We start from the raw sequence: 24399 nt of genomic DNA, 5'->3' as shown, positions 1-24399 counted from the left end.
GAATGTCTTAAAATGTCGACTGTGAGATAAGGAGTTTCTTAACCCTTCCTTTTTCTTTTGAGACAATTTCTTTTGTAGACTGAGTTCAAAGTCATATCCTTCTGAAGCAGAACTTGTAGCCTTGTAATGCATCTTCCTGTCCAACTTTGTATTAGCACCCTCTGGTGTCATACCTGCCAGTGTGGATTCTACTGTCTTGAAATAGCGGCTTGAATTCAGTACCCGTTTCTGAGATTTTTTTAAGATTGACCAAACCTAGCATTTTTGTTTTATCAGATGATGTTATGCTGTGTTGTGTAACTGTACTGGAACACTCTGTTTGAAGTTGAGTCTCAGAAAACTGCAGTTGGCATTTTTTCACTTTTTCTATCATCTTGTTCAACCTATCTAGCTCCGACTGAAAGTTATTCTCCATATTCCTTGGGCTTGGCATCATGTCATCACCATGACTACCATCAGCTGCTTCGTGCACATCTGTTACAGAAAGTTTGAGTGTTGGCTGTGTATGCACATCTCTTGTAGTGTCACTAATCCCTGTATCTGAAACTGCCTGCTGTTTGAAATGATGACTGCTGAGAAAAACATTTGTGTTATCAATTTTAGTTGACTTAATTCTTTTCAACAATGAATTCAAAGATTTGACGTCTGGTTCTGTCCTCTCAGTAGTGCAGTCTGTGACAGCTGCTTCAATTGATACATTATTCTCCAATTCGCGATCTTCAAAACAAGAATCAAAATCATCTTCCACCACTTCTGTGACAGTGTGATTCTTCGAAGATATAAGCTTACTGCAATCCAAAACAATTTTTTGATCAATTCCTTCAGAGTACCTGCCATTCAAATTTACAAAACTTTCAACATGTGTAGGTTTAGTTTCAGCATTTCCTTGAGAAAAAGGTCCATCTTCAAAACAGTCATCAAAGTCTGAATCATGTTGGTCTGCGTCAGATAATCTACTGATCAACTGGATTTCATCTCTGGCTTCTAAACACTCTTCATTAATTCTTAGACCAACTTGAGCCTCCTCATTCTTCTTTTCCTGACTTGGAACCGGATCATCAAAGAACCAACCAATATCATCCTCATCCTCATCCTCATCCTTGCGGACTTGCTTCATCTTCAGATGAATCAACTCAGTTTCTGCCATTTCCTTGAGATCCAGACTTCCAGACTTGATAAATGTCCAACCATCCTTACAGATTCTCCTTCCAGAGTCTGACATAAGCACTTCTTTAAAATCATCAGATTTTGCAGGAAGTGCAGCACACTGAGTCCTGTCTGAGTGTGGAGAGTTATGTCTGGTAGCACGCAGGTGGTTGGTCAGTGGTATCTGGAGGGCTGACAATCTGCACATAGAGTTGGCCAAAGCCTCTCTCATTAGGGTAATCACATCCGTTGGGGGAATACCCTGAAAACAACATATAACATTGATGATTGTGTCAATGCATCACTGAGACATTGTACATAATTAGTGCACTTCTCATTGTATCTGTTTGTTTCAAATTAAAATAAATCAAAGGTGCATGTCAAAGTTTTGAACTCAATTCAGATTGAGTTCTGGTAAGGGTGAAAGTCATAACTAAAATATTATATATCCACTTATCATTTAAAGATAATATTTCAGTTTCATGAATTTGATACTTGGAGCTTGAGAGAAAACTACTGGCTAACAAGGATAAGTTGGACCGGTGCAGAGAATGCGTTAACGAGAAGTAGGCGGTGCACAGCAATGAGCAAACCCATTTGGTTTGTGAAAGGTGGAGCAGATATAGGCTAGTGCACGTGCATTGCATTACAATGAAATTGATTCCGCGCATAGCTGCACAGGCCTAGCTCATAAGACTCTCACGTCGGTGAAGCAAGTCGCGCTACACTTGATCGCAGACAACCTGGGGCCCCTTCGCTAACAATGGCAAGCGCCAGTGGGTGGCACTCATACATGCAAATATGGGTCAATTGTCAGCTCAGTGCTCAACTTATCCTTGTTTGCCAGTAGTGTCCTTTGTGTGATGTTGCCCATATAAAACATATTTTATTGAAAATGGACATTTTCTCTAATAACGAATTCATATTTGTACATATAGGGGACAATATTTCTGACTGGCCAAACAAACTCTGTGCTGATACTACCTGTTCACACAGAGATAGAAACGCTTCTGTCAGAAGACCATGTAGGGTGAGGAGAGATTTCACCCCAGATCCATATCGGTAACTGTGACATTGACACACAGCAACTATCAGCTGACCAATGGGATGCTGAAACACACAAGTATCAAGTGAGTGAGTTAGGGAGTGAGTCAGTAAAGAAATGAATAATCCAGAAATAATACAAGACAGGGAATGAGTGAGAGAGAGAGACAGAGTTCCATACTGAGTGAGGTAGAAAACAAGGGAGGGAATGAGTGAGAGAGAGAGAGACAGAGTGCCATACTGAGTGAGGTAGAAAACAAGGGAGGGAATGAGTGAGAGAGAGAGACAGAGTGCCATACTGAGTGAGGTAGAAAACAAGGGAGGGAATGAGTGAGAGAGCGAGACAGAGTGCCATACTGAGTGAGGTAGAAAACAAGGGAGGGAATGAGTGAGAGAGAGAGACAGAGTGCCATACTGAGTGAGGTAGAAAACAAGGGAGGGAATGAGTGAGAGAGAGAGACAGAGTGCCATACTGAGTGAGGTAGAAAACAAGGGAGGGAATGAGTGAGAGAGAGACAGAGTGCCATACTGAGTGAGGTAGAAAACAAGGGAGGGAATGAGTGAGAGAGAGAGACAGAGTGCCATACTGAGTGAGGTAGAAAACAAGGGAGGGAATGAGTGAGAGAGAGAGACAGTGCCATACTGAGTGAGGTAGAAAACAAGGGAGGGAATGAGTGAGAGAGAGAGACAGAGTGCCATACTGAGTGAGGTAGAAAACAAGGGAGGGAATGAGTGAGAGAAAGAGACAGAGTGCCATACTGAGTGAGGTAGAAAACAAGGGAGGGAATGAGTGAGAGAGAGAGACAGAGTGCCATACTGAGTGAGGTAGAAAACAAGGGAGGGAATGAGTGAGAGAGAGAGACAGAGTGCCATACTGAGTGAGGTAGAAAACAAGGGAGGGAATGAGTGAGAGAGAGAGACAGAGTGCCATACTGAGTGAGGTAGAAAACAAGGGAGGGAATGAGTGAGAGAGAGAGACAGAGTGCCATACTGAGTGAGGTAGAAAACAAGGGAGGGAATGAGTGAGAGAGACAGAGCGCCATACTGAGTGAGGTAGAAAACAAGGGAGGGAATGAGTGAGAGATGGAGACATAGTGTCATACTGAGTGAGGTAGAAAACAAGGGAGGGAATGAGTGAGGGAGGAGATGAATGAGTGGAAATGTGAACTGGTGAGTGAAGACGTGAAAGAGTTTATTAATATGTGTTTTGTTATTTGTTGAAAATATGATTTGTTGATGTGTAATAAACATCAAGTTTTGTCTGATACAACTTCTTTTGTCATTTTCACACCTTGATATCAAATAATGCAACATGGGAAAATGTTATGAGTATTAAAAAAAATTAAAATAATGTATGGCCATTTTGACTTTTTCTATGGCCATTTTGACTTTTTGATGTGGCCATTTTGACTAAGGGTTTGTGGCCATTTTGACTTTTTGGTGGCCATTTTGACTTTGATGTTTTGTGGCAATTTTGACGTGTGGCCATTTTGACAAGGACCCATAAAATCCTCTAAATACTGACATATTAACAAATGTTGTCAATGATCCAGCATGATACAAACCTCAATGTCCAGTAGTTGCAGAAGTAGGGAGACATCTTTGACATACACGGTATCACCATGCTCGCTGACAACACACTTCACACTGAAAGTACACACAACTTTGAAACTCATAGTCAAAGCAAAGAGTCAAAAACTGCAATGTTACAAATATAATTATTTGGATATTTAGTTCAAATTATATGCATTATTGTATGAGGTGTAAAGATTGATTAATTGATTGTTGTTTGACGCTAATAATTGAGTCTGGACCAGATTATCCAGTGATCAACAGCATGTGCTTCGTACTACATAAATGGGATAGAATGACCTGTCAACCAAGTCAGCGAGCCTGACCACCCGATCCCATTAGTCGCCTCCTACAACAAGCATGGTTTACTGAAGACCAATTCTAACCCAGATCTTCATGGATTTGAGGTGTAAAGAAAATCAAACATCTCTTACCTGTCAGAATTTCCAAAGAATGGCCGAATTACAGCTGCTGCAAATTTGAAGAAAACTGAACTTGAAATGTAATTCATATTATGTATGATTTTCTTCACTACCAAACAATTAATGAGCTAGGTATTGACAGTTACAGCATGGGGAGTGAACATGTTGAGTTGTAAGATATATATTATCGAACATGATCATGATCCTTTAAGCTTTACCCTGAATTTAGAGATAAGAAGAGAATAAAGTTACACGTCTATGTAAATAAGATACGCAAGCTATGGTCAGGTTGGGCTATTGGTAGGAAAGAAAGTCACAGGAAAATAAGTCACAATACAATAATATATATACTAGTAATATAATATAAACCAGTGGGTTGTAAAATGTCTCAATTGTTATAACAGCTTCCGATTCTGACCTCCCCTCACTGTGTGGGGCGGTGGGGTATTCTAGTGGTTAAAGCGTTCACTCGTCACGCCGAAGACCCGGGTTCGATTCCCCACATGGGTACAATGTGTGAAGCTCATTTCTGGTGTCCCCCGCCGGGATATTGCTGGAATATTGCTAAAAAGCGACGTAAAACCATACTCACTCACTCACTGTGCCCCCCAGCTATATGTTATGACAAGGGATTTAGTGGGTGCATGTTGTGACAAGATATTAACTGGCTCTGAGCCCCAGCACTAATTAGTGACAGTGAACTGTGTTTAATCAACAAATCAAATTATTTTGTAGAATATATAAGTGAGTTGATAAGTGAGTAATTAAATAATTGAAACTCATAGTAAGAGTGGGTTCTCCGTTAGAGTGACATGTGTCAACTGAATTCCTACATAAACCAACTCCCTGTCATTCTCTGGCACACATGCATTGTTCAATTTGTTGGTGTATAAGTGAAATGGTGATGAAAATGCAAATATCATGTTTCATTTATCATGTGTGAATGTTATATGCTGTGGTACAATACATTTCAGAACTGGCTGTACTTAATCCCTTGTTAATGCCCCCATTGTCAGTTAGTTAAAGGTCACATGCAACCAAAAAATCAAACATAATTAAAACACAATTATCACTTATTCATGACATATAATATACATTGCTGGTTATGAAAAATCATATAAACAAAATTATAAGCGTACAATCGCCAAGAAACGAAGCAGCCGGGATACCGAACCCAGTCAGACCGGGTGGGTGTGCACTCAAGTGTAATGGCTGGTTCATTTGCAGATGCACTCACGGCTCATTGTGTGTGTATATATAGAGATGTTGGGTTTTGTAAATACATGCTCATTTTTTGTGTATAACATTTTGCAATCAAAAGACATCATAACATGTCATGTGTTCAACTGTCACACCTGCGTGTCTGTGTAAGTACATAATCATCATCGCGTTATTTTCAACTTTATAAGTTGAATTTGCATTTTTGATGACTTGTTTTGGTAAGTCCATACCGAAAGGTATCAGAATCTGCAAAGTTGTGTTTTACTTTGCATGTGACCTTTAACCACGGGTGACTGCTTCACACCCTGAAACAAAGGCAGGGGGCACAGTGAGGTACCCCCCATGGTGTCCTCACAATGTGCCTACATGCTATTCTGTCTACAGTCTAAAACAACATATTACAGTCTGTAGGTTCTGCTCATGTAGGCACTTTGACAAATAATAACACCCTTCCTCAACCCAATAACGACAAATAGACCAGTCCAGAAACCAGTCGAAAACATACACAGTAGACTCTGTCTAATCCGACATTGACTAAGAATAGACTAAATACACAGTTGTTTTAAGAATGTTATTTTACTTAGTTGATTAAGAATAGACTAAATACACAGTCGTTTTAAGAATTAGTTGATTAAGAATAGACTAAATACACAGTCGTTTTAAGAATTAGTTGATTAAGAATAGACTAAATACACAGTCGTTTTAAGAATGTTATTTTACTTAGTTGATTAAGAATAGACTAAATACACAGTCGTGTTAAGAATGTTATTTTACTTAGTTGATTAAGAATAGACTAAATACACAGTCGTTTTAAGAATGTTTTTTTACTTAGTTGATTAAGAATAGACTAAATACACCGTCGTTTTAAGAATGTTATTTTACTTAGTTGATTAAGAATAGACTAAATGAACACATTTATCAAGCTACAGGCTTCTGGGTTTATGAAGCTGTACTGTCAAAACAAAAGGAATAAAGTCCTTTATATAGAATTTGATAGAGAGTTACTTAAACTGTACAATGGTAAGTAGAGCTTCGGAGAGTAGAGTATATTTCTTCTCAGGCCGGAGAAAGCATGTGAGTAATTTCTTTTTAACAATCTGTCATGGTCAATAATATATAATCCATAGTGTGAATACATATTTTGTAAAATTAAACTACACAACATGACAGAGATTTGTTGAATGTCACAACTTGTACATACAAAGAATATATACATATGTTGATAAAATATAAAATGTACAAACTGCCAAAGGTCTATAAAAGACACTTTGAATAAATTGACATAAAATGTTGCAATACATGTATTTCACCTGCTTTCTTTCCACATAGATCTTTATGACACAATTAAACAATCAGGACTTGTTTGTATGACTAGATAGTTTCCTGTCATCCCCCGAAACCAGCCAGGGAAATCAGGTGTGATTAGCACTAATTTGTCTCATCACAGCGAGCAGGCAGTGAGGGAGGGGATCCAGGTGTTGATGAGTGAAAGGCTCTATGGCTTAATGACTTAATAGCCTGGATAAGCACTGAAGTTTTTGAGGATGTGTTTACGAAATAGCATGCAACTGCGGAGACAAATACACCGGAGAGACATCACGCCCCATAGCCACCAGGATAAAAGAACATAAGACCTCTGTAGAAAAATCTGACATGTAATCTGCCATTTCGGAACACCTCATCAAAAATCCAAACCACCATATTTCCTCGCAACAAACCAAGATTCTACACATCAACATCAACCACTGGAAAAAGAGGAAACTTCAAGAAATCATCAAGATCCAGAGAAAGAAGCCAGCCATTAACCGAGACCAAGGCATTTACCTCCCCAGTGTATATTCTATTGTCCTATAATTGACGGCTTTGTCTTACATTACAGTTAATCTCTTGGCTTCATCCTTACATTGTTATCTTTGTACATTAATCCCATCTAATTGGCTTCCTATTATATCGTTATCATTGTACATCAACACACCCCACCCCTACTCTTGGCTTTGTCATTACAATACATTGCTATCTTTGTGCATTAATCCAATCTAATTTGCTTCTAGCCTAATTGGCTTCGTAATCACATTGTTACCTTTGTACATTCTCCTTCCTTGCATTGTGTAAACATGTTTTAATCTATATATATATATTCACCCTTTGTACTGACTCAACATCCACCTGATGAAGGAACAAGAATTAGCTCTGAAACGTCTTGTAAAGAATAAAGAAGTTGTTATCCCCAAAACGTGTCATGTATTCTGGGTAAACACTGCATACAAAAGCCTTTATCCTTGTTTTATGGGGTTTCAGGAGCTAAAGAACACCCGTTGTTGTCTCGATTATAACATGAACAATTGTAAAACATGTCAATAACTTATAAAAACATCTTTACTGTAAATACGAGACTGACGGAGTCTGAGATATGACACCTAACACAGTCAGTCATTAAAAAACCAATAGGTCCATTTCATTTTGCAGACTGTAATGTATACCTAAATGAATAGAAGCCATCTGTATCTGTAACCGTATCCTCAATCAAATATGATGCTTTTTTTAAAAAAAATTAAAACTGCCCCAATGCCTTCTTGTTGTTTCGGAAGCCATGTTTTGTAAACATCAAGGGAAGTAACTCTTCCCCCAACCAAAACTCTGTATGGAAATATTATTCGGATTCGGAAAATAATAACATTTCATACGAGCCACACATAATTGTACTATTCCCTTCTACTAATTATTACATTATTATTGTTACCAATATTAATGGAATATGTATCTAGTTTACTGATATGAAAACTTTGGGAAAACTGCACCCGGCTCCATTTTATCACTAATTCCTATTTTGTAAAGAGCTTGTTCCGGTTTGTTGGTTCCGGAGATCTCACGAAAGTGAGAAGTCGCTGTCAAAACAATGCAAAAATATGAGAAACTCGAGAAAATTGGAGAAGGTACGTCATTATATTTGTTCAGATCGCTTCCTGTGAACCGAAAATTAAGCAGTTTTTCAGTCTTTGTGGATCAGCTGATCCAGAATTTTGTCGAAGCACAATAGACACCAGACGTCAAACTCAAAGTATAATTTCAGATATTAACAGGGCCTTGAAATGTCCTCTGCGGTCACGGGAAATATCTATTGCTGGGTTGCCTTCGTAATCTGTCAGAATATTTCCAACATAACAATAGCCGATAAAGAGGCCGGTTCCGAAGTGTTTCATCAGAAAGTTGTACACAAAAAGCCTGCCTGTACTTGCATGTTACGCCTCATTTCTGTCATGTCTAGTCGTTGGATGTCTTCATTGTCTTAGATCAGTTTTAATTCAGACATATTTGTTGAACTGAAAGGTGTGACTACAAGGCACAATGTTAGAAATGATATCCATATTATCTGTTTTTTGCACACATAAAACTCACCAAAATTAATTGTTAGTAATGACTAACATTACACCCTATTTTAATTGTTGGTTTTTTTTTCATACCCAGAAGCATATACATATACTCCTTCAATTCTCATGTGTAATGAATATATTGTGAGTACCTTGAGGTTTAACTCACTCAGTCACTGCTAATGTAGCATGTAACCTGCACAGATTTTGGCTTGGAAATTACTTCTGCTAGAACAGGTAGAATGTAATATAGCAGAAGTGAAAAGTGTAAAAAAATATGAAGTATAATACACTTTATTGTTATGTTTTGTGGGAATCATGCAAAAACGAGTTCTCAAGCCCCCAAGAATTGTTTTATCTTTGACAAATGATGCATGTATTCTTTATGCAGTGCTGATCAATTTTTAGAATTTAGCTCCAAAACACTCATAGGCCGAATGTCACAGAAACAAGCAGCCAGTTTGTGAAAACCCATCTGACTTGAAACTGGACCTTCAGATTGTTCCCTGACAAGATGGCCAATTTAGTTGAGCGGCACTGTTAAATCCAAAGCAAATTTACTCAGTCATGCATTGACAGCTACAGAATTGAATGTAAAGTACAACAATGGTGATTGATACTTATGAAGCCGAAGGTTACAGAATCTGTGTGTAAAATTCATGCAACTGTTTTTCTCTTATTCAGGAACATATGGAACAGTTTTCAAAGCAAAGAACAGAGAAACCCATGAAATAGTTGCCTTGAAGAGAGTTCGTCTTGATGATGATGACGAGGTTAGTCTCAGATCAGTTCATTGATATCACTCACATACATCAGTCAAGTGACAACACTATTAAATCTCTTATAACATTGGTTCAATTCCAAAATAAGTAATACCAGATGACAAATTGTGTGTAGGAAAGAGGTTATCCATCTAAAAATATGCATAATTTAACAACATTTATTATTGTCATTATTTGTTCATGTATGACATAAAATAAATACACTTGTTTCATAATCAATATAAGAGCTCTAGAAAATGTTGTGTGTATTTTGCACAGGGTGTTCCCAGTTCAGCATTGCGGGAAATCTGCCTGTTAAAAGAGCTGAAGCACAAGAATATTGTCAGGTGGGTAGACATTAGTAAGTGAATGTGAATTAATACAGTTATGAATTCTACTCTTCAAGGTTCTGGCCTCACTGTGTTGGAAAAATTGTGGATTGACAGTAAACAAACTTGAAATTTCATGAGAAGATGGCAGAAAAGAAGTGGTCACCAATGTCATATGGTCATGCTGAAAGTTAATTGGGGAGGATCTGTGAGATGAAAATGGCATACAGGCTTTCACCGTGACACGCAACACTAGGGGCCCTGAACCGCCTCTGTGGTGTAGTGGTTAGAGTGTCCACACGAAGAGAGCGGAAGGTTGCAGGCTCGATCCCCGGCCACGTCATACCAAAGATGTTAAAATATGGTACTTGTTGGTCTCTGCCTAGCTCTCGGCATTAATGGTTACAACAAAGACTGGTCAGCTCGGAGTCAATATAATGTGTCTGAGTGGGGTATTCATGCTTAACTGCGGCATGGTATCTCAGTGAGCTAGCACTCTAAAACCAGCTTATGTCTGGGGTAGTACAAGCAGCCGCACATACACACGCATACACACGCATGCACACGCATGCATTGTCATATGAGTTAAATATTCTCAAGTACGATGTTAAACCCAATTTCACCTCACCTAACCTAGAAGTCCTGAGTACCCCCAGTTACCTATTTCACAGTTTTTTACAGGAAATATGAGCTTCCTGTAAAGTGAATTGTGTTATGTACTGAAATGTAAGGACCTTAAATTTCTTGACCAAGACATTTTATGGATTTAAGCTTCTTTCTTCTTTCCCACACAACATTTCGGGATCATTACAGATCCCTTCATCACCTGACGTTGTGTGGGAAAGAATAAAGCTTAAATCCATAAAATATCTTGGTCATCTATAACAACTTCTAAATGCCGCTAAAAGACATTTTAAATTTCTTGTCAAGAATTTGGTACAGTGAACATTTTGTGCATCCCTATGGGTGCCATTTATATTTTCTTCTGGTAACACAATACATTTATTTTTCTGCGCCTGTTCTGTATGTTTGTGCATACTGGAAGCACATTTCTGCTTCAAGTAAAACCCTGGTCACAGACAAAACATCATGGCTTTACATTACGAATAATTTTTGACAATATCTCTGTATTAATTGACTCCTTAAGAGTTGCTATGTTTGATGTTTAATGCTACACCCAGCAATATGATCAAGGGAGACAACTGTGGCCTGTAAACATCTGAAAAAAAAGGGCGGTTGGGTAGCCTAATGGTTAAAGCGTTGGCTCGTCACGCCGAAGACCCGGGTTCGAATCCCCACATGGGTACAATGTGTGAAGCCCATTTCTGGTGTCCCCCGCCGTGATGTTGCTGGAATATTGCTAAAAGCGGCGTAAAACCAAACTCAGTCAGTCAGTCATCTGAGACAAGACCAAACAACACAGTGACTGACATCAAGGGTATAGACCTACACAATTGGGATATTATGAGTTGCATCAACCGAGTCAACAAGCCTGATTTGTTGCTTCTTACAAGAAGCATGGGTTGCTCAAGACCAAATCTTCACTGGATCTTCTATTCGCTAAACTGATTTTTTCACAAAGCAATGAGCAGTATGGTGTCACCTGTGTTTTGCAGATTACATGATGTCCTACACAGTGAGAAGAAGCTGACGTTGGTATTTGAGTACTGTGACCAAGACTTGAAGAAATACTTCGACAGCTGTAATGGGGAGATCGATCCGGACACAGTTAAGGTGCGATTTAGTTTGGGTTTATATTAGGATTTAAAATTGTCCTCAACTGGAGAATTTTGTACTCAGTGCAGCAATGTTAAAAGATTATATTGATCCTGCCATCAGTAAAATAAAGTCTCCTGTCCAAAGCCATAGTTATAACCTGAATGATCTTAATGAACATTTGCTGCAGATATAGTGCTCTTGATAAGGTAAATCACTGATTTGAATACACTGACAGGATACAACCAGACACTACAGTCTTGAGTGAGTGAGTTTAATTTTACGTCGCTTTTAGCAATATTCCGGCAATATCATGACTTGGGACACCAGACATGAGCTCCACACATTGTACCTATGTTGGGAATCAAACCCAGGTTTTCAGTGTGATGAGCGAAAGCTTTAACCACTAGGCTATCAAACCATCCCCTATAGTCTTGAAGTAGCTGAGATGTAACAAGATATCCTGATAGTTACCGAAAAGGGATGCTGGTTTCCATGTACATGTATTATGTAGGGCAGGGACAATTCACCAATCCACCGATATATTACGATACATTTAGGGTTGATACAGCTATCGTATTGTTGATTGGCGCATCGATGCAAAACAATACCCAACTTTTTTTCAAAACAGTATTATCTTAAACTATCTAAGTACTTATTTAGAGAAAAATACGCAAATATGAGTTACTTTTTTGTTTATTACAATAATATTTAGTGGTGGTCCGATTAATTGAAATAATAGAAGATTGGTCGCAGTGACTAAACGACCAAGCAATCGATCATAATTTCTCATGATCAAACACAAACAAATTGGGAACACTTGTTTGCATTAGCAACATTTTTCACAAGGCTGGTTTTGTCTGTTACTTTTCATAAGCACTACAAACTCGTTCCTTGTCATGATTGAATTAATCTTAAAGATGCCAGGAAATTTATGTTCCTAACATACTAGTCATCTTTTTTCTATGTATTTTTATGCATTAACAAACATAACCAGGAGAATTTGATAAATGACGCTAACCAATTATTTTCAATGACTGATTGGTTGTAATGAACCAATCATCAATTGTGAGATTTTAACCAATTCCCAACACTATTAGTGTTATTGTTATCATGGTTATACACAAATACCTTGAAATAAATCATTTTAAATCTTAATAATGTGTCATTCTTTCAAGGTGTATGTATCGTGATACGTATCATATCATGACATAGTGTATCGTCCCAGCCCTAGTATTATGTCAGTTTCATAAAATCCATCATTCTGCAATACATCTCTTGGTTTCTCTGGGCAGATATCAGTAGTGGATGGTAGCTTTAATGTAATGTGTCCTTCATATGCACCTGTTTTATAGCTTTCATGTGTAGCATAGCCAGTTGTACCATGTATTGTCAACATGGATGTGTTTGAGGTCTCACAACATTGTTTTGCAGAACTGGAGATTTGTACAGCGCCATATCAGCTGCAATAGCATTTGAATCTTTAAAGGTCACATGCAACGTAAAACACAACTTTGCAGATTCTGATACATTTCGGTATGGACTTACAGTAACTAATGATCAAAAATGCAAATTCAACTTATAAATTTGAAAAATAATGCGATGAAAACCCCTGTGAAATCAGAGTTCAAACGATTCACTAAATTCACCTCAGCTGGGGTGAAAAGTGGTTTCAACAGCTGTGCTGTGCTGCAATATAACATATTGCTAGAAGTATTTCAATTTCCTACGTCTAGTTTGTCTGTTTTCAGTCGTTCATGTACCAGCTGCTCCGAGGCCTGGCCTTCTGTCACAGCAACAACGTCCTCCATCGAGATCTCAAACCTCAGAACCTGCTCATCAACAAGGTGAAGGATGTTCATTTTCTATCACCACCTTGTCAGATGACAACCACCTCTTTCACTCATAATTACCATGGTACCTTGTTATCATGAAAGTTTCACCACAGATGGTAATATTTAATACATATTTATAAAACGACTTGGGTCTGTGCATAGTTATTTATTGATGAACAAACTGACAACAAATGAATCTTAAATTTATTTTGAGTTTTTTATCAAAATATAAATATAGGTTTTCTTTCAGTGCCACATTGTCTGGTGGGATTTAACCTTTTCTTTTACTCTTCAGAATGGTGAGCTGAAGTTGGCAGATTTTGGTTTGGCAAGAGCCTTTGGAATTCCAGTTCGATTCTACTCAGCAGAGGTAGGACAAGTCTTTAGCATCCAGTAGCTGCTTCTTCACTACTGGCAAACAAGGATTAGTTGTGCACCAACCTGACAAATGAGCCGTATAATTATGTATGAGTGCCACCCTCTGGCGCTTGCCATTGTTAGCGAAGGGGCCCCAGGTTGTCCGCGATCAAGTGTAGTGCGACTTGCTACACCGACGTGAGAGTCTTATGAGCAAGGCGTGTGCAGCTGCGCGCGGGATCAATATCATCGTCATGTAATGCATGTGCACTAGCCTACATCTTCTCTACCTTTCACAAACCAAATGGGTTTGCTCATTGCCATGCACCGCCTACTTCTCGTTAACGTGTTCTCTGCGCCAGTCCAACTTACCCTTGTTTGCTAGTATATATTGCATGTCTAAGATCAAGAGATATCAGAGTAAGAGTTGGTCTTCAAGAACCCATGCTTGTTATAATAAATGATCAGTGAAATTTATTGTCGGACTTGCTGTCTTAGTTGATGCAAACCCGTGAAGGTTTGGGTTAGAATATTGGCCTTCAGTAACCCATGCATGTCGTAAGACGCGACTAATGGTATCAGGTGGTCAGGCTTGCTGACTTGGTTCACACATGTCATCAGTTCCCAATTGCGCTGATCGATGCTCATGTTGTTGATCACTGGATTGTCTGGTCCAGACTTGATTATTTACAGACCACCGCCATATAGCTGGAATATTGCTGAGTGCGGCGTAAAACTAAACTCACTCACTCACTCACTCACTTGGTTGATGCATGTTATATCTCAATCGCACCCGTGGTCTCTAGCAACCCGTAAGAGGCGACAACAGGATCGGATGGTCAGGCTCACTGACTTAGTTGACACATGCCATTGTATACCAATTGTGTAGATCGATGTTCATGATGTTGATCACCTGATTGTCTGGTCCAGACTCTATTATTTACAAACTGCTGCTGCATAGCTGGAATATGGCTGTGTGCGGTGTTAGACAACAAACAAACACTCATTGATCTCAGCTCTCATTACATTAGGTGTCCTCCCACACTGTTCTGGCCTATCCACTAACTAACATGTTCGGGGCATGGTGGGCGAGCTGTCTTAGGCGCCTTGCTTGTAAGCGAAAGGTGCCTGGATCGATCCCCAGTTGTGACCGAGTGTAAAAACCTTGGAGCTAACATTACTTGCAGGCTCTTTAAGTGTTGTCACAACCCCTGCAGTACACAACCCTGTGCACTTAAGAGAACCCAATCATCCGATGCTAGGTGACCAGATGGTGGACATCTATTTGCAAGTATAGTAACGGGCAGTATCATTGGACAAAATACTGTGACTATGTGTCCCAGTTCACCCAGCTGCAAATGGGTACCTTGTGAGGATGAGGCTATGTGATAACTCGCTGCACCTAACAGGCTGCATGAGTAGAATACTCCCCAGGGAGTTGAGTTGGTTAAAAGAATGCCAGAAAAAAGACATCTGTTGATGTCTTTGAAGCGCCTTGAGCATGTACTAGTTGTGTGGATATGTGCGCTATATAAATATCCTATCATCATCAAAATGATTCTCTCCTTGTTCAACTCCAGGTTGTTACCTTGTGGTACCGTCCACCTGACGTACTGTTCGGGAGCCAAGATGTATTCAACATCAATCGACATGTGGTCTGCGGGATGTATTTTTGCAGGTCAGTTGATTTGGTAGATGATGGTCACTTATGTGAAGTTGATGACCACTGGCAGAAATTTTGACCCATTGAGTCGATGTATTATTGGTCATTATTGATTTGTTGTGTAGAGAATGGTCATACTTTCCAATTCCTGTAAACCATGTTGATAACGAAAAGGCTTATTAATGAAAGGATTGTTTCATCCGACCACTTGCTGTATTTTGTAATTGAAATGTGCATCCCAAAGTGTGTACTGTTTGTCTGGCAGTGTGATCCAGAAAATTATCTTACCTTCATGTAAAATAGTTTAATTTCAATGGTCAATGAGGCGGTGGTGTAACTTAGTGGTTAAGCCGTTCGCTCGTCACACCGAAGACCTGGGTTCGATTCCCCACATAGGTACAATGTGTGAAGCCAATTTCTGGTGTCCCCCGCCTGATTTTGCTAAAAGCGTCATAAAACTAAACTCACACACTCACTCAATGGTCAATGACACTTCAACAAGTTTCCGTGTCACCCCTCCCAGGAGGGTGACAACTGGATAAAATATTACCCTCTGACATGGTAACCACCAAACTCTCCAGCTCGGGTGACACTGCTACCAAAAAGGCGTTCATTAAACCATATTACCCTCGAGAAACATACAACTTATCGAGTCCACTATCATGAGTAAAGCATGCATGAACATTTCACTGTTCTGTGAAATAAGATAAGCTGCTTTTCGGAAAGACAGTTTGAGTTTTCTGTTTGTTTTATATTTTATTTCAGTATTTTAATATTTTTTGTAAAGACTTTATTTCAGACAATTTTCTCCTCACGTTCCCAGCTTCACTCCTTTCTATGACAGATATCATCTTCTACTGTTCGCGTTCAGGGTTGTGAGGATATTTCAAAAGATTCTTGTATAGCTGCATTGTGAAGCCCAATTTTGGTGGACTGTTCCCCTTCCAACATTTCTGCTAAAATTTTCAATATATGCAAATCACATCACACACATCACTGACTTATTCATACAATCAATATCACTTGTTTTCAGAGTTGGCTAATGCAGGTCGGCCACTGTTTCCAGGAAATGATGACGAAGATCAACTGAAGAGGATCTTCAAGTATCCTTGAGGTGGAAGGATGTTTTGCAAGAGCAAGTGTCCTGTTACAATTAGGAGATAAATCTACTGAAACTTAGGGAAGTCTAACTGTGGATTTGATACCTCTTATTCCAATTTGGAAGCTGACTGCACCTCATTCTGAGTGAAATATTAATTTTACTATCTTACTCTGTGGAGTGTGTACTTATTTAGGTGTGTTAACATTATTAATTAATAGTTTTTGTAAGAAACATTTGCCTTGCTTGTTCTGTTTGTAAACTGAAAATGTCTCAGGTAGGTCCCTAGTGCATTGTAGTCTGCTGTATCTGACCTGTTGTGGAATATGCAATCCTTGACCTTGACCTAGATTACTGGGAACCCCAACAGAAGAAACGTGGCCACAGATGACCCAGCTCCCTAACTACAGGGTAGGGAGATGATAGGAAGGTGATAGGGAGATTATAGGGAGATGATACGCCACACATTTAGCAAGTAAACAATGACATGGCACATCTGCTGAACAGTTCCAAGGATGATTCCAGATATGCACTGACATATTTTTAATCTGATGTTGAAACTAAAAGATCCAATAGTTCAGACTCTGTTGTCTACTGCTGGACTGTTAATCAGAGATGAGCAGCTTGGATTGTGAACATAAAACTATAGTTGAAATACAGTCAAATCCCGATGAGTCGAATGCCGGTGTCTCGAATATTATGCATAACTCGAAGTACCTGTCGGTCCCGACCATTCCCTGTTATAGTTGTCATCATTTGAATACCGGTTACATGAATTTGTCTCATAAATACACACGATGACTCTAGAAGAAAATTTGGTCCCATGAGATTCAAACAACAGCAATCTTGTATACATAAGCCGAAGTGAGTCAATGAGAAGTTGATTGGTGTAGCAAACTGATCCAATTAGCAAACCAGCTCGGCTCACACCTTTCCGCCATTGACGGGTGAGTTCAAAAGGCAGATTAGTGATTTTACGGAAATCACTGTCTGTGCTAATCAGACTGGAACTGATAAGGTGCCCCTATTAGTGATAGGGAAATCATTAGATAAACAAATGCTTAGGAGGAGGAATTAGGACTGGATCATCTTTTTTTCTACCCTCATAGACATACCTATGTCTCGAATACATTGATAAGTCGAATTTATTACTTGGTCCCCAGCGATTCGACTCATCGGGATTTGACTGTATGTTGCTTTTATTGCTATATACACAAACATCTCAGGACAGCATTATGTCAGAATCACCTTTAACCTGAGCATCACATTTGAGAACATGCAGGTGGAAATCATTTTTTACGAGAGGGACCACTTGCTGGTAGGACAGCCAGGTGTGTGAGTTGCAGGTGTGAAATTGAAATTTCACCGAACTCGCTTGTTGATTACCTGGCTGTTCTACCAGCAAGTGGTCCCCCCTCGTAAACAATAGTGAAAAGTGACAACAAAATAATGAATGTTTGTTAAACAACTTTTTTATTCGAGTTGGTCTGTCGATTTCAAGTGACTGTGCAAAATTTGGTTTTGATGCAATTGTTAGATTTTGTGTTTGTGGGCAATTCATCGGTCTCAAATGGAATCAAACGGACTGTAGTAGCAGACACCACTCAGATTCGAGATACAATAACTTTACATTTAACTCTGTAGAATTGTAAAGGACCTCATTGCTCGTCAAACTGAAAATGAATAACCTGGGTTTGAAGAACAATTCTTCTACATAAGTGACATTATTTCTGGACAGTGACACATGCCACGCAGGAAATAGCAGAGGGCAGTATTATTGCCTGTGTAAGGAATGGAGTAGTGTATAGTTCTACCAAGACTAAACTAAACCTCATTCTTGCAGCCCTTCCCGATGTACCATGTCTCCACCACATGGCAACAGGTCGTCCCCAAGCTCAATGCTAAGGGCCGAGACCTTCTACAGGTAAGTTAGCAACTCCCCTCAGTCAGCCTTACATATTCTCTGTGTCCAAGACGACTAAAATTATCCACTTATTTTGTGAATGTAGAACAAGTTTCAGACTTCTGACAACCACTATTAAGCCTCCTTAAATGTGTCTACATGTCCTTAATTTGAAATTTGACTTTGTATATATAGAGAATACCACACTTGGTCTCATTACATATGAATTATATGAAACGAGTGTCCTTCCTATGGTATCTGACCAAGCGAAATCGAGGTCAGAAACCATAGGAAGATCAAAAGTTTCGAATAATTTGTATGTAATGAGACCGAGTGTGGTATTTTATTTATTACCCACATCTTACCTGCATTAAATTGACAAAATAGCGTTTTTTGTTATCGTTATGGTTTCAAACCGAAACCGGTTTTATAAAGAGGTTGCAGAAAATTTTTGTTCTGTAGTACACTTTTGCATGATGTAACACTGTATTGACGTCACTACGGCATTCTCGTCTGCTCCCTTGGTAACCGACGTCACGAAACATGTCAGTTGTCATCTCCTCATACAGCCTCCTACAGTAAACTACTCCGTAGCACCCCCGTTTCTTGGTTTGCAGTTGCTTCAATCGGCTAACATCACTGGTGGAAACATTACATTTATGTTTTTCTACGGATATAATGTCTCAGTTCGACTCACAATTAAACAGCGATACGGCAACGTTCGCAATGTTTACATTCCCACAATGCATATAAGTTGTAGAATGAATGAATTCACGTGTTTGTTATGAATAAACAAGTTATGAATCAAATCGTTAGAATCTCAGGTCAAGTCATCACGACACAGGTCAACGCGATACGACACTCGTGTGACATACGAGCTTATTATGCAACTACCCATTTGTTGACCACGTGGATAATAAATTCTTTTTTTAAAGGAGAATAATGATATACAGTTGCATATCCACTCGCATAACCTTGATTCGTGGATATAAGGGAAGTGCACTGAAAGTCATATTTTAAACATAAGACTTCATTTTGTATGCTCCCTGATTATTTTATTCATTGATTCAGCAAAATGAAAATGATTACTATTCCACTTGTGAATGAAACGTTGTTTACTGAAGCCATTTGCAATCATCACCCGTTCGAGTGTGCACAAAACGTGACGTCACCTTATTTCATTGATTGGATTGTCGGTTACAATATATCACTATGTACGACAGCCCATTGCAGTAGTATCTCAGTGGGCTAACACTATCACACCAGCTTAAGTCTGGGCTAGTACAAGCAGCCGCACATACACATACACACGCATGCACGTCGTCATATGAGCTAAATATTCTCAAGCACAACCCAATTTCACCTCACCTCACCCATTGCAGTAAGTATTGACACCTAGGAAAGCAGACGTCGAGATGTGAGCTTTTAGTGCAACTTTCAACAGTTATAACCCAGTGTGTCAGCTAACTGTGTCAGAAAAGCCTGAAATGATGCCGGGCAACAGATATTTATAATTTTAGTGAAACCCAAAAGCATCGGTATGGACCTGACAAACCAAGAAACATGATTGGGTGATTCTCAACCCATGTCTCCCTCGTGACCAGTGAACAATGTACAGTGGTGGAAGCCCTCTAAACCAACATTCCTTGGGACCGGCACAAAATGCCGGTATAGAGGGTGTGCCGGTTTAGAGGGTGTGCCGGTATAGAGGGTGTGCTGGTATAGAGGGTGTGTCGGTATAGAGGACATGCCGGTTTAGAGGGTGTGCTGGTATAGAGGGTGTGCCAGTATAGCGGGTGTGCCGGTATAGAGGATGTGCCAGTTTAGAGGGTGTGCCGGTTTAGAGAACTTTTTGCCCTTTTCAACCTGAGAATGATCTTCCGTGTGCCGTAAAATACGACTGAACAACGTTTTGATAGTCATCATATTCTTTATTCATCAATAAAGATGACATCCGGTAAAGCACGGAAAAACAAACCAGTCTCATCACAGTTAATGATATCTTCAGACATATATCCATCAATCAAAGTCGGGAGGCGGGAGTTAAACTTGTCAAAATCACTCTGATCAACACTGGCACTTTCGCCGCTCACTTTGACCAGCTTGATGTCGTATCGAGTCTTCCAACATGCCAGCCAACCATCTGATGTCTTAAATTAGATGACATTTAATTCTGGAGCAAACTGAATAGCTTTCTCTTTCAAAATAGGGCCAGAAATCGGCATGTGTTTACTGCGGGTAGTCAAAAACCAATAATGCGTCGGTGTGTTATTTTGGCCAAATTTACTGTTTTCATTCACACGACAAATGATTTATAATACAAGTGACACGTGTCACTCACCAGTTTACCTGCCCTACTTAGGTCTAATCCTTATCCATAGTAATCCACTGTGTTGTTGATACACGTTCAGCCAATCAGCCAATCAACAGGAGAGCCGAGATACCGGTTAAGAGAGCATTAATTACTGTACAAACAGTCAATTGGGCGGTCTCTGCTGTGCCGAAATACGGAATAGACTGACACCAGATTAGAGGGCTTGTAAATGATCATAAATTAAATAGCTTCTACCGGGACCAAATTCTAGTGCCGATATTGAGGGCATGCTGGTTTGGAGGGCTGCCTGTTTAGAGGGCTTCCACTGTATAACGTACCAGTGTCTTTATATTCTAATCCTACCCACAAATACTACTTTTCTTAATAGTTCCATAACTTATTTAATATATTTATGATTTATAAAATATGATGACATTCATTTGTTACATGCGTCATTTTACTTTGAAACTATAGGGACCAGTGTAAGTCATTCTTTCAGTTCACGTTGTGAGTACTCAGTCATACGAGGCCTCTGATTGGGTGTGTTAAACTCAGTCGCCCCTTTTCATTTGAAATAATAAGATATGGACCCATCTTTAGAAGCATCTGGGATCTGTTGGTGGGTAAAACTACCGATGATTTGATGTTAGTAGTCTCAATAAATGCATATATTTTAGATTGCCGGGTTAACCATTTTGACGTTTGTCCACAGTGTCTTCTCGTGTGCAACCCGGCTGGCCGGATATCTGCCGAGGAAGGCCTTCTCCACAGCTACTTCGCTGATCTGAGCCCAGCCATCAAACAGGGATGAACGATGACAGTGTTGTCCTTAGTATATACATTGTGAACATCAGCCTTTGAATTGCAATACAGGGATGAACTCTCTCCTATAGGATTCCTCATGGCATAATGGGAAGATTTCCTTATGCTGCCCTCATCTGATGTTGTGTGACTTTACTGAAGGTGGGGTAATAAAAGGAACTCTTACCACATGTGATAAACATATCATTAGTTAAAGATGATGGTTCAGTAATTTTCTTATTACTTATAAATAATGAAATGCACAGTCTACGCTACGTAATCTTTAGGAAGGGATGGCTTAAGATATGGCACAATGGAACGCCTGAATCTCTGCGCAGAATGGCTTACCTTAGCTGGGCCAAGATCTGCTGTTCGTTGGTGTGACTTAATGGCCTTTCATTGGTCTATCTGCACTAAAGCAGTGTGTTCACTCTCAGCAGGGTGAGTGCTAAATATCTTTGACCTTGACAAACTGGCTTTCATGCCAGCTGGCACCATTCAATAAGAGGTGAGTGAGTGGGTGGATGGGTGAGTGAGTGGATGGGTATGGGGGGTGGGTTTTGAGCGAGTGAGTTTTAGTGCAACTTTCAACACTTATAACCCAGTGTGTCAGCTAACTGTGTCAGAAAAGCCTGAATGATGCAGGCAACAGATATTTATGATTTTAGTGAAACCCCAAAGCATCGGTATGGTCCTGACAAACCAAGAAACAAGATTTGGTGATTTTCTGTGGAACAATATATCAACTTATCAATCAGAATGATTCACTTTGTTTCATGTATTTACGTATTTGTGTCATTTAGTGGATGGATGTTGAATCATGTTCAGTGCTGGCTATAATTTCCATTGACCATTTCCATCCCTGTCAGATATCTAGTCACCACATGCTGATAGAAATGAAATTGATTGTATTGAATCAAATGTATGTTTTAAATCAACAGAAAAAACTCTTCTGCTCCTAAATCCTTTTATCAGTCCCTTGTTGATATATTGAGGCAGTTTGGATAGGTGAGAGATATCAGTACAATCAAGATTCGGGGTTGTGTATAGGTGATTGGGGAGGCAAGCAGGTTGCCTGGCTACGATAACGTACTTTGTTCCATGTTTTGCAATGTGTGTCACAAAGATCTGTCAGGAGGCAGTTTGGATAGGTGAGAGATATCAGTACAATCAAGATTCGGGGTTGTGTATAGGTGACTGGGGAGGTAAGCAGGTTGCCTGGCTACGATAACGTACTTTGTTCCATGTTTTGCAATGTGTGTCACAAAGATCTGTCAGGAGACTGACAGTAGGTTCCTTGGAAAGCCTTACGAAGTAAGCATCTTTCAATACAAGATAGAAATATCTAATCATGAATAATCCTTCAGTTGATGCCCAAGTGTGATAGTATTTTATATTCTTAAAACAGAGACTAAGAGAAGCTGTCATTTAGCAGACATTAATCTGTGTGTTAAAAAGCCATTGAAACCAGCCCACAAAATGACTTGTTTTTTTAATGCAGTTTTATCTCACAAAGTTGAGCCCTATACATATAATGTATTGTGGTATTTGAAGATCAAGGCAACAGTTCTAAAACAGATTCTGCAGTGACTGCAAGGTGACGTGTATCACCATTCGGCAGACATTACTGTGGACTGGCATTAAACCCAACTTGTAGCAACCATGAAGTTGAGGTAGCCAGTTTCATTGTTGAATGTTATTCATCATGACATAAAATTGGATTTTTTTTGTTATGTTTGTTATATTTGTGAAAGAAAGACTGTTGACCCAAAGCCATGATCAAGGTGGACATTGGACCAGAAGACTGGAAGTCGATGTACATTGGAACAGTGTGCAAAATAGCCAGTGGCTAGTGAAATTCTGGTCGGAGGCAGTAAATCTCCCCAGTAACTGGCCTGACTGGTTAGTGAATTTTCATGGGGTCATTTTGTAAATATATCACTCCGACTTGTTAAGTTATGATACCCTTTTAAATCTTGCAACATTATGGCCTGATAAAAATATTCATCATATTAACAGCTTAATGATGAAACCCGTATCATGCTGACAATATCTTATTCTGATCTGATTTGGTAATCTTTAGCTTAGTTTCTACATTTAAATTTTGGGCTAGTGAATTATTTTGTGGGCTAGTAACTTTCAGGTGTAGCTAACCTGACTGGCCAGCAAATTTTGGAAACTATTTCGCACACTGCATTGGAACCTCTGTAGTGTCATTGGAAGACAAGAAATAATGAAATGAAAAGGTGTTCATTATTGACCAGTTATGTATGTGATAAAAAAGTACAAAACTTTTATTGACGATTATAAAACGAGAGAAAAATGTGAAACAACATTCAGTAACAGAAATACTGTCTGAGGCATTTCTCTGTTTATGGCTTTTCCATACATTCCTCATGTGTTTGTGAAATATGCCACCGTTTAGGGGAGGATGCGTCCACCTCTCCACGAACATGTGGCATCATCACTATTTGATAATGATTTATAAACACATTCTCATTAATACAGTCAGGGCCTGATTACTCGAAACAAACTTAAGTTTTTACACAAATTTCAAACTGAGTTTGAAAATTTAAACCAGTTAAATATTTAACTCAACTGCATTTTTAAGATAAAAAAGCAAGAAAAACCTTTAGTAATCTACCCACCAAACTCAAATTGTCAACTATGTTTGAGTGTAATATTGATTTCAGTTTATTCAGGGAAATGCATTTTCCTGCGTATTGTCAAATTTGAGTTAAAACTCTAACTTAACTCAAAACTCAAGTTTGTTTTGAGAAATCGGGGCCAGATTTCTACAATCAATTCTGCTTTAAGCAGAGACTTCTTTTGTTGCTATTATTTTTAT

At 39.2% G+C, this 24399-nt stretch overlaps 2 protein-coding genes across 2 annotated transcripts; one reads left to right on the top strand and one right to left on the bottom strand.

Annotated features, from left to right (window-relative positions):
* Nucleotides 1-151: 151 nt before the first annotated feature.
* LOC124285093 lies at nucleotides 152-7997 on the bottom strand. The gene is made up of 5 exons (XM_046721251.1): nucleotides 7886-7997; nucleotides 4197-4233; nucleotides 3756-3837; nucleotides 2131-2256; nucleotides 152-1408 (listed from the first exon to the last, which is right to left on the bottom strand). The coding sequence occupies exons 1-5, from the start codon at nucleotides 7902-7904 to the stop codon at nucleotides 152-154; spliced, it is 1521 nt and encodes a 506-aa protein (XP_046577207.1). The 5' UTR covers nucleotides 7905-7997.
* A 239-nt stretch (nucleotides 7998-8236) lies between these two features.
* Nucleotides 8237-22491, top strand: LOC124285088 (cyclin-dependent-like kinase 5). Its single transcript, XM_046721247.1, is given in 12 exon segments — nucleotides 8237-8338; nucleotides 9458-9546; nucleotides 9814-9881; nucleotides 11480-11597; nucleotides 13331-13426; nucleotides 13710-13784; nucleotides 15352-15390; nucleotides 15392-15449; nucleotides 16468-16537; nucleotides 16884-16944; nucleotides 18377-18457; nucleotides 21463-22491. Coding segments are annotated over 12 exon segments (891 nt in total). The 5' UTR covers nucleotides 8237-8301; the 3' UTR covers nucleotides 21562-22491.
* The last annotated feature ends 1908 nt before the right edge of the window (nucleotides 22492-24399 follow it).

Source organism: Haliotis rubra, unplaced genomic scaffold (genome assembly GCF_003918875.1).
Source record: "Haliotis rubra isolate DU_JTF1 unplaced genomic scaffold, ASM391887v1 Scf351, whole genome shotgun sequence".
NCBI lineage: Eukaryota > Metazoa > Mollusca > Gastropoda > Lepetellida > Haliotidae > Haliotis > Haliotis rubra.
The sequence above is the reverse complement of the archived record's forward strand: the minus strand, read 5'-3'. Positions and strand labels throughout refer to the sequence as shown.

What these genes read in the sequence shown, in the direction of transcription:
- LOC124285093 (XM_046721251.1), bottom strand. An exon ending in TTCTTTGGAAATTCTGACAG is followed by an intron (nt 3,838 to 4,196) that starts GTAAGAGATGTT and finishes GTGTACTTTCAG; the next exon opens with TGTGAAGTGTGTTGTCAGCG. An exon ending in TTCTATCTCTGTGTGAACAG is followed by an intron (nt 1,409 to 2,130) that starts GTAGTATCAGCA and finishes TGTTGTTTTCAG; the next exon opens with GGTATTCCCCCAACGGATGT.